Below are 17,135 nucleotides of genomic sequence, written 5' to 3' on the forward strand. Positions count from 1 at the left end.
AAGGGTTGTGAATTTTTGGAATTGTTGACTCCAGAGAGCTGTGGATGCTCAGTCAGTGAGCACATTAAAGACAGAGGTCGATAAATTTTGGGGAACTAAGGGAATTAAAGTGATATATGGGGATAGTGCAGGAAGGTGGAGTTGAGGTAGAAAACCAGCCATGATCTTGTTGAATGGCGGAGCAGGCTCGAGGGGCCGAATGGCTGACTCCTGCTCCTATTTCTTATGATTTCTCTGTCCATTTCCAAGAATGGCTTGGTAGGACCACTACTGACTGAGCTGGCCGAGACCTGAAAGACTGAGCTGCCAGATTGGGCCTGCAACAGATTATGAGAGAAGCAATATGAGGGGAAAAACCTCATCCTCACCAATCTACCTGTCGCAGATGCATCTGTCCATGGCAGTATTGGTAGGAGTGACCACCACTCAGACCTTGTGGGGATGAAATCCTGTCTTCACACTGAGGACACCCTCCATCGTGTCGTGTGGCACTTCCACCATGCTAAGCAGATCTAGCAGCTCAACAGTGGGAATCTATGAGGCGCTGTGGGCCTTCAGTGGCAGCAGCATTGTGCACCACCACAATCTGTAACCTCATGGCCCAGCGTAGCCCTCACTCCACTATTACCATCAAGCCAGGGGATCAACCCTGGTTTAATGAGGAGTGTAAAAGACCATGCCCGATAACATCCCAACAGTAGTGTTGAAGAGTCGTGCTCCAGAATTATCGTGCCTCTAGCCAAGCTGTTCCAGTACAGCTACAACAGCAACATCTACCCGAAAAAATGAAAAATTACCCAGGTATGTCCTGTCCATAAAAAGCAGGACATAGCCAATCTGACCAATTACCGCCCCATCAGTCTACTCTCAATCATCAACAAAGCGATGGAAGATGTCATAGACAGTGCAATCAAGTGGCACTTACTCATCAATAACCTGCACATCGACGCTCAGTTTTGATTCCAACTGGACCACTTAGGCTCCAGACCTCGTTACAGCCTTAGTTCAAACATGCACAAAAGAGCTGAATTCCAGAGGTGAGGTGAGAGTGACTGCCCTTGACATCAAGGCAACATTTGACCGATTGTAGCATCAAGGAACCCTAGTAAAATTGAAGTCAATGGGAATCAGGGGGAAATCTCTCCACTGGCTGGAGTCATACCGAGCACAAAGGAAGATGGTTGTGGTTGTTGGAGGCAAATCATCTCAGCCCCAGGACATCACTGCAGGAGTTCCTCAGGGAAGTGTCCAAGGCCCAAACATCTTCAGCTGCTTCATCAATGACATTCCCTTCCTCATGTCAGAAGTGGGGATGTTTGCTGTTCAGTTCCATTCACAACTCCTCAGATAATGAAGCAGTCCTTGCCAGCATGCAGCAAGACCTGGACAACGTACAGGCTTGAACTGATAAGTTGCAAGTAACATTCACACCATCAAGTGCCAGACATTGACCATCGCAGGATAGCTCAGATGAAGACGTGGCTTGAGGAGTGGTGCAAAAGGGAGGGATTCAAATTCCTGGGACATTGGAACCGGTTCTGAGGGAGGTGGGTCCAGTACAAACCGGACGGTCTGCACCTGGGCAGGACCGGAACCAATGTCCTGTGGGGAGTGCTTGCTAGTGCTGTTTGGGAGGAGTTAAACTGACATGGCAGGGGGATGGGAACCTATGTAGGGAGACAGAGGGAAATAAAATGGAGGCAGAAGCAACAGATAGAAAGGAGAATAGTAAAAGTGGATGGCAGAGAACCCCAAGACAAAAAACAAAAAGGGCCATATTACAACAAAATTCTAAAGGGCAAAGTGTGTTAAAAGGACAAGCCTGAAGGCTCTGTGCCTCAATGCGAGGAGTATTCGGAATAAGGTGGACTAATTAACTGCGCAGACAGCAGTTAATGGATATGATGTAATTAGCATCACGGAGACATGGCTCCAGGGTGACCAATGCTGGAAACTCAACATCCAGGAGTATTCAACATTTAGGAAGGATAGGCAGAAAGGAAAAGGAGGCGGGGTGGCGTTGCTGGTTAAAGAGGAAATTAATGCAATAGTAAGGAGGGACATTAGCCTAGATGATGTGGAATCGATGTGGATGGAGCTGCGGAATACCAAAGGGCAGAAAACGCTAGTGGGAGTTGTGTACAGCCCACCAAACAGCAGTAGTGAGGTGGGGACAGCATCAAACAAGAAATAAGGGATGTGTGCAATAAAGGTACAGCAGTTATCATGGGTGACTTTAATCTACATATTGATTGGGCTAACCAAACTGGCAGCAATGCAGTGGAGGAGGATTTCCTGGAGTGTATTTGGGATGGTTTTCTCGACCAATATGTCGAGGAACCAACTAGAGAGCTGGCCATCCTGGACTGGGTGATGTGTAATGAGAAGGGACTAATTAGCAATCTTGTTGTGTGAAGCCCCTTGGGGAAGAGTGACCATAATATGGTAGAATTCTTTATTAAGATGGAGAGTGACACAGTTAATTCCGAAACTAGGGTGCTGAACTTAAGGAAAGGTAACTTCGATGATATGAGGCGTGAATTGGCTAGAATAGACTGGCAAAGGATACTTAAAGGGTTGACAGTGGATAAGCAATGGCAAACATTTAAAAATCACATGGATGAACTTCAGCAGTCGGACATTCCTGTCTGGAGTAAAAATAAAATGGGGAAGGTGGCTCAACCGTGGCTAACAAGGGAAATTAAGGAGAGTGTTAAATCCAAGGAAGAGGCATATAAATTGGCTAGAAAAACTAACAAACCTGAGGACTGGGAGAAATTTAGAATTCAACAGAGGAGGACTAAGGGTTTAATTAAGAGGGGGAAAATAGAGTACGAGAGGAAGATTGCAGGGAACATAAAAACTGACTGCAAAAGCTTCTATAAATAGGTGAAGAGAAAAAGATTAGTGAAGACAAATGTAGGTCCCTTGCAGTCGGATTCAGGTGAATTTATAATGGGGAACAAAGAAATGGCAGACCAATTTGTAATACAGATTGAGGGTGAGGAAGTAGTGTCTCAAACAAGCGTACTATGCTTAAACAAAGGGGACCACAGTGGGATGAGGGCAGAGTTGGCTAAAGTAGACCGGAAACACAGACTAAACGGTGGCACAATTGAGGAACAGTGGAGGACTTTTAAGGAGCTCTTTCAGAGTGATCAACAAAAATATATTCCAGTGAAAAAGAAGGGCGGTAAGAGAAGGGATAAACAGCCGTGGATAACCAAGGAAATAAAGGAGAGTATCAAATTAAAAACCAATGCGTATAAGGTGGCCAAGGTTAGCGGGGAAAATAGAAGATTGGGAAAATTTTAAACGACAGCAAAGAATGACTAAGAAAGCAATAAGAAAGGAAAGATAGATTACGAAGGTAAACTTGCGCAAAACATAAAAATGGATAGTAAAACCTTTTACAGATATATAAAATGGAAAAGAGTGACTAAAGTAAATGTTGGTCCCTTAGAAGATGAGAAGGGGGATTTAATAATGGGAAATGTGGAAATGGCTGAGACCTTAAACAATTATTTTGCTTCCGTCTTCACAGTGGAAGACACAGAAACCATGCCAGAAATTGCTGGTCACAGGAATGTGGGAAGGGAGGACCTTGAGACAATCACTATCACTAGGGGGGTAGTGCTGGACAGGCTAATGGGACTCAAGGTAGACAAGTCCCCTGGTCCTGATGAAATGCATCCCAGGGTATTAAAAGAGATGGCGGAAGTTATAGCAGATGCATTCGTTATAATCTACCACAATTCTCTGGACTCTGGGGAGGTACCAGCGGATTGGAAAGCAGCGAATGTAACGCCTCTGTTTAAAAAAGGGAGCAGACAAAAGGCAGGTAACTATAGGCCGGTTAGTTTAACATCTGTAGTGGGGAAAATGCTTGAAACTATCATTAAGGAAGAAATAGCAGGACATCTAGATAGGAATAGTGCAATCAAGCAGACGCAACATGGATTCATGAAGGGGAAATCATGTTTAACGAATTTACTGGAATTCTTTGAGGATATAACGAGCATGGTGGGTAGAGGTGTACTGATGGATGTGGTGTATTTAGATTTTCAAAAGGCATTCGATAAGGTGCCACACAAAAGGTTACTGCAGAAGATAAAGGTACGCGGAGTCAGAGGAAATGTATTAGCATGGATAGAGAATTGGCTGGCGAACAGAAAGCAGAGAGTCGGGATAAATGGGTCCTTTTCGGGTTGGAAATCGGTGGTTAGTGGTGTGCCACAGGGATCGGTGCTGGGACCACAACTGTTTACAATATACATAGATGACCTGGAAGAGGGGACAGAGTGTAGTGTAACAAAATTTGCAGACGATGCAAAGATTAGTGGGAAAGCGGTTTGTGTAGAGGACACAGAGAAGCTGCAAAGAGATTTAGATAGGTTAAGCGAATGGGCTAAGGTTTGGCAGATGGAATACAATGTCGGAAAGTGTGAGGTCATCCACCTTGGGAAAAAAAACAGTAAAAGGGAATATTATTTGAATGGGGAGAAATTACAACATGCTGCGGTGCAGAGGGACCTGGGGGTCCTTGTGCATGAAACTCTTTTAGAGTCTACCTGTAAAACATAAAACATTAAACCGTGCCACCCGCCCTGGATAACACAGCAGACATTTACAAGGCCCTTTTTTTCTTTTTTGTGGTTTTATTTTTGTGTTTTTCTTTTTTTTTGGTTTTTTTTTTTGGGCGCTAAAATCACATTTTTTCCAGTGCCCCCTATAAAAGGGGAGGGGGACACTAAAAGCACCGGCAATTAAAACAAATTAAACTTTAAAACGTAAAATCAAATTAAAATTTGGTTGCCAGGCGTGATGATGCACTCCAGTCCCTTCGGTGCCCACCTCTCGCGGAAGGCCGCGAGCGTACCGGTGGACACTGCGTGCTCCATCTCCAAGGACACCCTGGACCGGATGTAAGAGCGGAAGAGAGGCAGGCAGTCAGGTTGAACGACCCCCTCGACCGCCCGCTGTCTGGACCGGCTGATGGCACCCTTGGCCGTGCCCAGGAGCAGTCCTACGAGGAGGCCCTCGGACCTACCCGCTCCCCTCCGCACAGGGTGCCCAAAGATCAGGAGAGTGGGACTGAAGTGCAGCCAGAATTTCAGGAGCAGCCACTTCAAATAATGGAACAGGGGCTGCAACCTTGTGCATTCCATAAAAACATGGAACACGGACTCCTCCAGACCGCAGAAATTGCAGGCGGCCTGGGAGTCCGTGAACCGGCTTAAAAATTTGTTGCACGGCACTGCTCCGTGCACCACCCTCCAGGCCAAGTCCCCGATGAATAGTGGGAGGACTCCCGCATAGAGTGCCCTCCATCGGGGACCCCCGCCTCCTCCGGACGGCAAGATGGTACGCCATGGCGTGTCCGGACGGCCGGCGAGGATGGCAAAGTTGAGAGTGTGCAGGAGCAGCCCGTACAGGAAACCCCTCCGCGCGGAACTGAAAGGCACGGAGGGGATTTCCCCAAGGCGGCTCAAGTTGTGAGGCGCCGGCCCCCAAGGGAGGTTCCGGGATTTGGCGCCAATGAGGAATTCCGTCTGAACGGGGGTCAGTTCGGACGGGATCTCCCCACGTGCTTGAGCCTCCTCGATGCACCTAACAGAGTCAGGGCCCAAAGCTGTTTTTAGCGACTCGATGGCTTCGGCCGCGTGGCGGACGTCGGCTGAATTTAGGCGCCGCGCCAGCGTGCCTGGCGCCATCCAGCCCGCTCCTCCGCCATCGAGCAGGTCCCTGACCCTGGTCACCTCACCAGCCACAGCCCTCTCTTCCGACTGCCACATAAAACCTCGGCCGTGGAGGTACGGATTCCCGAGCAGCGGCTCCTGCAGGACAGCCGCCACTCCAGCCGGCGGAGAGCTGCGCTTGGTGGAGACTTTGTTCCAGACCCTGATAAGGTCCCTGTAAAAGACAGGCAGCTCCCGGAGGGTGGTCACAAACAGGAGCTGCGTGTCGTAGTTGAGGTCGCGCTGCTGGCGGAAGAAATACGTCGCCAGAGCGCACCACCTAGGAGGGGGCTCGACGTAAAGGTATCTCTGCAGGGTCTGAAGACGGAAAGTCGCGAGCTGGGCACTGACGCACACCAACGACTGACCGCCCTCCTCAAGCGGGAGACTCAAGACCGCAGCAGAGACCCAGTGCTTCCTGTTGTTCCAGAAGAAGTCCACCAGCTTCTTCTGTATCTTGGCGACAAACGCAGGAGGAGGGGTCAAAGTGACCAGCCGGTACCGCAACATTGCGGCCACCAGCTGGTTTATGACTAGCGCTCGACCCCTGTAGGACAGCACTCAGAGCAGTCCTGTCCAGCGTCCTAGGCGAGCGGCGACCTTGGCCTCCAGCTCCTGCCAGTTCGCCGGCCAGGCTCCCTCGTCGGGGCTAAGGTAGACTCCCAGATAGAGGAGATGGGTCGTGCTCCAGGCAAAAGGCCTGAGCTCCTCCGGCAGGGAGTCCACCCGCCACTGACCCACCAGGAGTCCGGAACATTTCTCCCAGTTGATTCTGGCGGAGGATGCGGCCGAGTAAATCTCTTGGCACTCACGCATCCTCCGCAGGTCAGCGGGATCCTCTACCGCGAGGAGCACGTCATCGGCGTAAGCCGAGAGGACAACCTCCACGCCCGGCCCTTGCCGAGCCAGTCCCGTCAACCTCGTCCGCAAGAGGCGCAGAAAAGGCTCCACGCAGATGGCATATAACTGGCCGAACATGGGGCATCCCTGGCGCACCCCTCTCCTAAAGCGAAGGGGCGCCGTCAAGGACCCGTTAACCTTAATCAGACACTCCGCGGCGGCGTACAAAAGTCGGATCCGGGCGACGAAATGCGTCCCGAACCCGAAAGCGCGCAGAGTTCCGAGCAGATAGTCGTGATCCACCCTGTCGAACGCCTTCTCTTGGTCGCGAGATAAGAAGGCGACCGACAGACCAGCCTCCTGGGAATGATGGATGAGGTCCCGGACCAGATGGATGTTGTCGTGGATTGTCCGGCCCGGGACCGTGTAGGACTGGTCGGGGTGGATCATGTGGTCCAGCACGGCACCAAGGCGAGCAGACATCGCCCTGGCGAAGATTTTGTAGTCCGTGCTGAGGAGGGAGACCGGGCGCCAGTTCTTAAGGAGGCGGAGATCGCCCTTCTTAGGCAGCAGGACGATGACTGCCCTGCGCCAAGAGAGGGGCATCTCCCCGGTCGCCAGACTTTCTTCCAGGACCTGCGCGTAGTCGCTCCCCAGGACGTCCCAGAATGCCCTGTGGAACTCCACGGTCAGCCCGTCCAGCCCCGGGGTTTTTCCCCTCGAGAGCCGGTCGAGGGCACCGGTCAGCTCCGCCAGGCTTAGCGGAGCTTCCAAATTTTCACCGCCCTCCGGGCTGACTTTCGGCAGGTCCTCCCACAAAACTCTACGCGCTTCCTCGCTGGACGGATCTGGAGAGAACAGAGCCCCGTAATATTCACGGGCCCTGTTGTTGACGCCCTCCGGATCCGAGACGAGAGAGCCGTCGTCGGCCAGCAGCGTCAAGAGCTGCTTACGGACACTCTGTCTTTTTTCCAGCGAGTAGAAGAAGGGGGAGCCGCAGTCCAGATCCCGCAGGAACCGGATCCGCGACCTCACGAACGCGCCTCGGGACCCGACGAGCTGCAGGTCCTTCAGCACGGCCTTCTTCGCTTCGTACACCGTCCGCAGGGCCGGGTCCCCGACGACTTGACCGAGACGGGATTCCAGGTCGAGCACCTCTTTTTCTAGGCGCCCGACCCTGGCCGCCCGCCTCTTGGTCGACCCCCTCGCAGACTCTTGACAGAAGACGCGGACGTGAGCCTTGCCCACGTCCCACCATAGCCTCAAGGAGGGGAAGCCCCCCTGCTTCCTTCTCCAGTCGGACCAGAATCGACGGAACGAGTCCTGGAACCGCACGTCCTCCAGCAGCCGGTTGTTAAAGTGCCAGTACGCGGACCCCGTCCTCGCGCGGAGCGAAGCGAGCTCCGCCCACACCAGGTGGTGGTCCGAACACGGCACCGGCCGCATGGAGGCCGCCAGGACGCAGGAAACGTACGCCCGAGACACGTAAAGGCGGTCGACTCTAGACCATCCTACTCCAGGCTTCACCCAAGTAAAGGCGCTGGAGTCGGGGTGGAGATTTCGGCAGACGTCCACCAAGTCGAAGGACCCGACCAGGTCCCTCAACTTCTCCATCGCCGTCATGCACTGCGGGGCACCGGAGCGGTCCCTCGCCTCGAGGGTGCAGTTAAAATCCCCCCCGAGGACAATGCAGTCGCCGACGTCGACGGAGCCAAGAAGAGCGGACACCTCTTCAAAGAAGCGCGTTTGCTGCGGGCCGGGCTGAGGGGCGTACACATTCACGAGATGGAGCGGCACGTCCCCCAGGCGAACCGTTACGTGCAGCAAGCGGCCTGGCACGGGCTCCTCGCCCCCCCAAGATCTCCGGCTGAAAATGCGGGCCCAGCAAGATGGCCACCCCACTAGAAGTGGCGGTGAGGTGGCTCATGCGGACCTCTCCTTGTCATTCCAGGAGCCACGTGGCTTCGTCTCCCGGTACGGTGTGGGTTTCTTGCAGGAAGCACACCGCATATTTCCCCTCCCGCAGGAGCGAAAAATTGTCAAATCTACGGCATGCCCCTCTGCCGCCGTTGATGTTGAGGCTGGCTATGGTTATCTTCATGGCAAAAGCATAGTGCAACCTCTACCTTAACCTATTGTGGGGGAGGGAGCGGAGTCTTTTGTTGAGCTCCACTCCCTCCGCAGCCCAGCGAGGAGTCCCTCGAGCTCGCGCTGCTCAAGGTGTTGCGCCTTTGTCAAGGGCCCGCCCGCGGCCAAGGTTTTAGCGGCGGCGCAGACGGACCCCTTGATCAGCTCTGGCTCGGACCATTTTTCCAGGGCCAGTCGGGCTTGGTTGCAGCGACCCCGGCTCTGGGCCAAAAAGTCCCGGAGTTCCTTTGCAGGAATGAGGAGGGTCTCAGCGGCGGCCGCGAGCAGATCCACCGCCTCGCTGGCGGTGGTCTCTAGATTTTCTCCCACGTCCCCCACCGAGTCCCCGTCCTCCTCCGGGAGGTGGCCGCCAGCAGCCGGCCCATCGACCGCACAAGGTACGGCAAATGACCCGGCCGCTCCAACCGGCCCTGGCTCTGCCCCGATCCCACCCCCAGGATCGTCGGCAGAGGAGTCCCCACTGGGCTCTTTTAAAAATGGTGCTGGGTCGGGAAATGACAGCGGAAGGGGTTCCCCCTCCGCCCCCGGAACCGGGGAACAAGGAGAGACCCGGCCATAGGAAATCCCCAGGCTCTCCAAGTGCTCCAGCTCCAAAGTAGGGGGCGAGGGTGGGTGTTCCTCCCCCTCCCCGCTGCCACCCACCGGCCCAGCATGTACAGTGTTGTTAAAATTATGAGTTTCGGTTTCTGCCGGGTCGAGCGACTCCCGGGGGAAGTTGGATAATAGCTGGGCGGGCTCAGGTTTGGCCTTTTCGGCCCCGCCCGCCTCAGTCCCCTGGACGCCCGGCCCGGCGGCAAAGCATTCCTCCGCTGGCCCCACGCCCCCCACGACGGGCAGATCCTCCACGCCATCCCCGGGAGGCAGAGGCTGGGCAGCCTCGACTGTCTCACCCTCCCCGGGGACAGACTCCTCCCGCCTACGGCGCTGCTTGGGGGCGCTGGTGGGGGACGCGGGACACGCGGCGGGCACTGACTCCTCCGCGGAGGGATGTTGTTCCCCCTCCGCCTCAACGGAGCGGCGCCTCCTTTTGTTGCTGGGGGTGCGCGGAGGCAGGGAGACCTCCATGTCTGCCGAGGCCTCCCGCTCCACCCCCCCCTTTTTCTTTTCTTGCCCGCGCCCGAGCCCCTCTGCGGTATTGGTCAAGGGCTCGGGCACGGGCTCAGGGCACCCCGCGCTCGCCGGTGACGGGGTTGGGCTGAGCGCGGTGGTCAAATTTTCTGGCGCACTGAGGGGACCCACCTCTGGATGTTTTGCCTTCTTCCGCGCCTTCTTTCCGGTCGGACTCTCTCCCTCCCCCCCGCCAGAGGCCGTGAAAGCATCGGCCCCCGGCGATGCCCGCGCACCTACGGCTCCCGGCACGCGGACGCAACTAGGGGGAGGGGTGGCGGCGGCGCCAGCCTTGGCCGCCTTCGGTGGTTTGGCGGCCTTGGAGGCGGGGCAGTTCTTGCGAACGTGCCCCACCTCCCTGCAGGCATGGCACCGCACGCCGTCTGACGTCCAAAAGACGCGGTAGGCAGTCCCCTCGTGCACCACATTAAAATACCGCTCTGTCGTCTCCTCCCGCGCCAGCCGGACAAAGAGCTGGCGGCGGAAGGAGAACACGTGGTTGATCCCTGACCTTACCTCCCCCAGTTGGTGTAGGTGAGGGAGGAGGAGCTCAGTGGGAACAAAGGGCGGGACGTTTGAAACGATGACCCTCTGCGCGGTGGCCTCGAGAGGGTCCACCGGCAGGAACGTCCCGCCCACCGTGAGCCCCTTTTCAAGGGCCAGGGACACCGCCCGCTCCGACCCCAGGAAGAACACAGCCTTCCCAGACATCTTGGAGGCTGCGACAATGGCCGAGGGGCCGACTACCCCAGCCATCGCCCGCACGCACTCCTCGATGCTCATTGTGGGGTGAGTGTAGCTCTTGACCCCGTGTTTCTTTGTAATAAGTGTGAAAGGTGGCAGGGCAGCAGGTGGCGCAGGAGGTGCCGTGGAAGCAGTTGCCACCTGCGCATATGTCCTCGCTGGCCCTGCCACCGGCGTGGATGGGGTCGCCATCACGGGGTCCCTTTAAGGGCTACACCCACCCCAAAGTCACAGGCCTTAATGGTCTTAATTGGCCTCGTATAATAAAGACTGAGCAGAGGAGCCCTTAACGAGGCACACCTCTCCCCTAGTTGGCAATTGGGGAGGGGCCTTGCTCCCTCCGCTCAGTTGTTTTTTTGTTTTTTATATTAAAATTAGGAGGAAAGGGCTCTCAGAGAGAGAGGGGAGAGACAGAGAGAGAGAGACAGAGAGAGAGAGACAGAGAGAGAGAGACAGAGAGAGGGGGTGCGGGAAAGAGGGAGGCTGCGATGGCAGGTCTCCCCTCACAGCGATGGGTGGGTGCACTCCCCAGATGGAAAAAAACAAAGCACAGTCTTTGGGGTGGTCTTCGGGTGGGGGGAGAAGATGTCTTCATCTGGGGCAGCTGGAGCCACCAGGCACACACTCCTAACGACGTTCAATAGGTGATTATAGAAATCTTCAGCCTGGTGGCTCCAGCTATCCCAGGCTAGGCAATGGGGTGGGGGGGTGCTTCAATTGTGTGTGGGGCCTAGTTGTAAGCAAGGCCCCCACACACACTTCCACACACACACACCCCCCGCGATGTTCCGGCCCTCAGTGGTCTTCTTTCCTCCCCCCACCGATACAGCAAAGTCTTTTAGGGAAATGCACCCACACCCACCTGTAGAATGGTAGAGTCTCCCTCCTTCCACACTGGATGTTGTTGTTGGTCTTTCCCCCTCTCTCCAACTCTTTGTAGAAATGCTAAAGTTGTTAAAAGTTTTCTGCTTTCCTCCTTTCCCTCTGGGTGAAAGTTGGTGGTGAAGCCCCTTCCTTCCTTCTCTTCCTGGGCTGATTCACAGGCCCAACCAGGAGCTGCAACAGGAGCTGCTCTCCTCACTGCTCACTCAGCCAACTGAGCAGGACACGCCTCCACTGCTCCACCATTGGTGCATGAAACCCAAAAAGTTAGTTTGCAGGTGCAGCAGGTAATCAGGAAGGCGAATGAAAGTTAGCCTTCATTGCGAGAGGGATGGAGTATAAAAGCAGGGAGGTCCTTCTGCAACTGTTTAGGGTATTGGTGAGGCCACACCTGGAGTACTGTGTGCAGTTTTGGTCACCTTACTTAAGAAAGGATATACTCGCTTTGGAGGGGGTACAGAGACGATTCACTAGGCTGCTTCCGGAGATGAGGGGGTTACCTTATGATGATAGATTGAGTAGACTGGGTCTTTACTCGTTGGAGTTCAGAAGGATGAGGGGTGATCTTATAGAAACATTTAAAATAATGAAAGGGATAGACAAGATCGAGGCAGAGAGGTTGTTTCCACTGGCCGGGGAGACTAGAACTCGGGAGCACAGCCTCAAAATATGGGGGAGCCAATTTAAAACCGAGTTGAGAAGGAATTTCTTCTCCCAGAGGGTTGTGAATCTGTGGAATTCTCTGCCCAAGCAAGCAGTTGAGGCTAGATCATTGAATGTATTCAAGTCACAGATAGATATATTTTTAACCAATAAGGGAATTAAGGGTTACGGGGAGCGGGCGGGTAAGTGGAGCTGAGTCCACGGCCAGATCAGCCATGATCTTGTTGAATGGCGGAGCAGGCTCGAGGGGCTAGATGGCCTACTCCTGTTCCTAATTCTTATGTTCTTATGTTCTAATTGAACAAATACTTCGGTTCTGTCTTCACGAAGGAAGACACGAATAACCTTCCGAATGTACTAGGGGACAGTGGGTCGAGTGAGAAAGAGGAACTGAAGGATATTCAGATTAGGCGGGAAATTGTGTTCGGGCAATTGATGGGATTGAAGGCCGATAAATCCCTGGGGCCTGATAGTCTGCATCCCAGAGTACTTAAGGAAGTGGCCCTAGAAATGGTGGATGCATTGGTGATCATTTTCCAACAGTCTATCGACTCGGGATCAGTTCCTATGAATTGGAGGGTAGCTAATGTACCACCACTTTTTAAAAAAGGAGGGAGAGAGAAAACGGGTAATTATCGACCGGTTAGCCTGACATCAGTAGTGGGGGAAATGTTGGAATCAATCATTAAGGATGAAATAGCAGTGCATTTGGAAAGCAGTGACAGGATTGGTCCAAGTCAGCATGGATTTATGAAAGGGAAATCATGCTTGACGAATCTTCTGGAACTTTTTGAGGATGTAATTAGCAGAGTGGACAAGGGAGAACCAGTGGATGTGGTGTATTTGGACTTTCAAAAGGCTTTTGACAAGGTCCCACACAAGAGATTGGTGTGCAAAGTCAAAGCGCATGGTATTGGGGGTAATGCACTGATGTGGATAGAGAACTGGTTGGCAGACAGGAAGCAGAGAGTCGGGATAAACGGGTCCTTTTCAGAATGGCAGGCAGTGACTCGTGGAGTGCCACAGGGCTCAGTGCTGGGACCCCAGCTTTTTACAATATACATCAATGATTTGGATGAAGGAATTGAGTGTAATATCTCCAAGTTTGCAGATGACACTAAACTGGGTGGCGGTGTGAGCTGTGAGAGGCTGCACGGTGACGTGGACAGGTTAGGTGAGTGTGCAAATGGATGGCAGATGCAGTATAATGTGGATAAATGTGAGGTTATCCATTTTGGGGGCAAAAACACGAAGGCGCAGAATATTATCTGAATGGCGGCAGATTAGGAAAAGGTGAGGTGCAATGTGAGCTGGGTGTCATGGTTTATCAGTCATTGAAAGTTGGCATGCAGGTACAGCAGGCGTTAAAGAAGGCAAATGGTATGTTGGCCTTCGTAGCTAGGGGATTTGAGCATAGGAGCAGGGAGATCTTATTGCAGTTGTACAGCGCATTAATGAGGCCTCACCTGGAATATTGTGTTCAGTTTTGGTCTCCTAATCTGAGGAAGGACGTTATTGCTATTGAGGGAGTGCAGCGAAGGTTCACCAGACTGATTCCCGGGATGGCAGGACTGGATCAACTGGGTCTTTATTCACTGGAGTTTAGAAGGATGAGAGGGGATCTCATAGAAACGTATAAGATTCTGATGGGACTGGACAGGTTAGATGCGGGAAGAATGTTCCCGATTTTGGGCAAGTGCAGAACCAGGGAATACAGTCTTCGGATAAGGGGTAGGCGATTTAGGACTGAGATGAGGAGAAACTTCTTCACTCAGAGAGTTGTTAACCTGTGGAATTCCCTGCCGCAGAGAGTTGTTGATGCCAGTTCATTGGATATATTCAAGAGGGAGTTAGATATGGCCCTTACGGCTTAGGGGATCAAGGGGTATGGAGAGAAAGCAGGAAAGGGGTACTGAGGGAATGATCAGCCATGATCTTATTGAATGGCGGTGCAGACTCGAAGGGCCGGATGGCCTACTCCTGCACCTATTTTCTATGTTTCTATGTTTCTATCTCCAACAGAGAGAGACTAGCCACCTCCCCTTGAAATCCAATGGGATTACCATTGCTGAATCCCCCTCCATCAACATCCTGGGGGTCACCATTGACCGGAAACTTAACTGGACCAGCCACATAAATACTGTGGCTACAATTGCAGGTCAGAGGCTGGATATTCTGTGGTGAATGACTCACCTGACTCCCCAAATCTTTTCCAAGGCACAAGTCACTTGCCTGGATGAGTGCAGCTCCAACAACACGCAAGATGCTCGACACCATCCAGGTCAAAGCAGCCCGCTTGATTGGCACCCCATCCACCACTTTCAACATTCACTCTCTGAAGCACCGGCGCACCTTGGCTGCAGTGTGTATAATCTACAAGATGCACTGCAGCAACTCGCCAAGACTTCCTCGGCAGCACCTCCCAAACCTCCATCCACCAAGAAGGACAAGGGAGCAAGCACATGGAAGCACCAACACCTGCATGTTACCCTCCAAGTTACCATCCTGACTTGGAAATATATCACTGTTAATTCATCACTGCTTGATCAAAATGCTGGAACTCCCTCCCTAACAGTACTGTGTGAGCATCTTCACCACACAGACTGCAGTGGTGCAAAAAGATTCTGTGCACCACTTTCTCAAGGGCAATCAGCGACGCCCACATCCCATGAATTATTTTTTTTTAAAGATGGTTGTATGGATTTAGCTCACAGATGAGCAATGATCTCATTAAATGGTGGACTCCAGTTCCTATGTTCTCAAGTACCACAAACCAATTTTTGTGCTCCTCCTGAATGTGGGAGGGTCCAGAGGGTGTATAATTATGGTAACTGGCAAAAGGATGAGAGGGATTTTCCACAATGATTCTGAGTTAAGCTGTAGCCCATTATAAAATTATCCCGACTAGAAAAATAACCTGGGGATGTTGAAAGTGAGTCCGGTGCACTGTTGGTGATGAATGCCCCTTTGCTGCCATGTTATTTTCCTTTGTATTGGCAGCCTGTTGCTCTGTTACCAATGCTGCCAGAAGCAGTTTGTGGCATTTTAGCTTACTCATCATTGCATAGATTGCTTTTTATTATTGAGATTATTTTTTTTCTCCTTTAGGATTGCCAGCGAATGATATAGTTCCTCTTCAGAAGCAGGCAGTATTAGACTTTAAAGAGACACTGCCTGTCATTGTGGCCTTGAGGAATCCCTGGCTGCTGCCCAAGCACTGGAACGACATTGAGTACACCATTGGCCGATCAATCAAGGATAAAAACCTCACGCTGGGAAACCTCACAAAGCTGAGGGTAAGATAAGGGCTGATGGATTTCAGTAGGTTCAGGAGATATGAGCATAAATGCATCTTGTAAATGTAGAGCTTCTACAAGTATGTGAAAAGGAAGAGAGTAGCAAAAGTAAGCGTTGGTCCTTTAGAGGCTGAGATATATGAAATTATATTGGGGAATAAGGAAATGGCAGAATATTTTGTATTTGTCTTCACAGTAGAAGACACAAAAAGCATACCAAAAATAATGGGGAACCACGGCGATAATGAGAGCGCGGAACTTAAAGTAACTAAAATCAGTAGAGTACTAGTGAAACTGTTGGGACAACAAGCCGACAAATCCCTGGATCTGATGGCCTACATCCTAGGGCTCCAAAAGAGGTGGCTGCAGAGATGGTGGATTAATTGGTTGTGATCTTCCAAAATTCCCTACAAATTCTACAATGGTGCCAGCAGATTGAATGGTAGCAATTCAAGAAAGGAAGTAGAGAGAAAACAGGGAACTACAGGCCAGTTAACCTGACATTAGTCAACGCTGGGAAAATGCTGGAATCCATCACTAAGAAAGTGGTAACGGGACACTTGGAAAATTATAGAATGATTAGGTAGCTTCAACATGGTTTTATGTAAGGTTAAATCGGATTTAACAAATTTATTAGATTATTTTGGGGATGTAACTAGCAGGGTAGATAAAGGGGAACCAGTAGAAATGGTATATTTGGATTTCCAAAAGTCATTCGATAAGGTGCCACATAAAAGTATGCTATGCAAGATAAAGACTTGAGATAAATTCACATTTATATAACGCCTTTCACGACCTTCTCATGCCCTTTACAGCCAATGAAGTACTTTTGGATTGTAGTTACTATTGAAATGTGGGAAACACGACAGCCAATTTGTGCACAGCAAGCTCCCACAAACAGCAATATGATAATGGCCAGATAAACTGTTTTTGTTACTGAAGTGGAGATTAAAATAATTAACCTCGACACCGTCTGTTAGGAATCGAATACAAGTAGGTTTATTTTACTTGCAAGGGAGAACCGAGCCTGTAAGTCAGCCCCTGCTGAACTAGCCACACTCGCTCTCTCCGAACAAGGGACACACAGGGTTTTTATACAGTTACTCGGCCTATAATGGCCGGACATTCAATACATGAGACATACATTGATTTGAATGGACACAGCCCCTTGTGACTCAGGGCGAAGATGATTTCTATCCCGCCTATTCCTGGTACCTTTCCCCCACTCACCCTGTGCCTGGCTCTGCTTTGACCTTTGCTCGTACTGGGTACTGCTTTGGCTGATTTGTCAGTTTGAGAAATACCATGTTATCTCTTGTGTTAGGACAGAAGATACGCAATGCGGAGCGTTGAGACATTCAATACAGATGTACAGTTCTCAACCTAATTCTTGTTTCTACCTGTTTAGTTTGTAAGGGTTGTTTCTGATTTTACTTGCACATACATACTTTAACCCTTTATTCCATGTCTAATCTGTCCATGTGACCTATTTCCCACTTCAGTTATATTGATTGAGGGATAAATATTGGCTGGGACACCGGGGATAACTCCCCTGCTCTTCTTCAAAATAGTGCCATGGGATTATTTACGTCTACCTGAGAAAGCACACAGCACCTCGGTTTATCGTCTCATCAGAAAGATGACACCCCCGACAGTCCAGCACTCCCTCAGTACTGCACTGGAGTATTAGCCTAGATTTATGTGCTCAAGTTCCTGG

At 51.6% G+C, this 17,135-nt stretch overlaps 1 protein-coding gene across 1 annotated transcript in view; it reads left to right on the plus strand.

Annotated features, from left to right (window-relative positions):
• Positions 1-17,135, plus strand: part of LOC139266717 (dynein axonemal heavy chain 6-like) — a 580,613-nt gene that overhangs the window by 395,105 nt on the left and 168,373 nt on the right. The window contains exon 21 of the mRNA XM_070884303.1: positions 15,231-15,418. Coding sequence (XP_070740404.1) covers positions 15,231-15,418 — 188 coding nt within the window. The remainder of the gene's footprint in view (positions 1-15,230; positions 15,419-17,135) is intronic.

The sequence above is a fragment of the Pristiophorus japonicus genome, chromosome 7 (assembly GCF_044704955.1).
Source record: "Pristiophorus japonicus isolate sPriJap1 chromosome 7, sPriJap1.hap1, whole genome shotgun sequence".
In the NCBI taxonomy this organism is placed as follows: Eukaryota; Metazoa; Chordata; class Chondrichthyes; family Pristiophoridae; genus Pristiophorus; species Pristiophorus japonicus.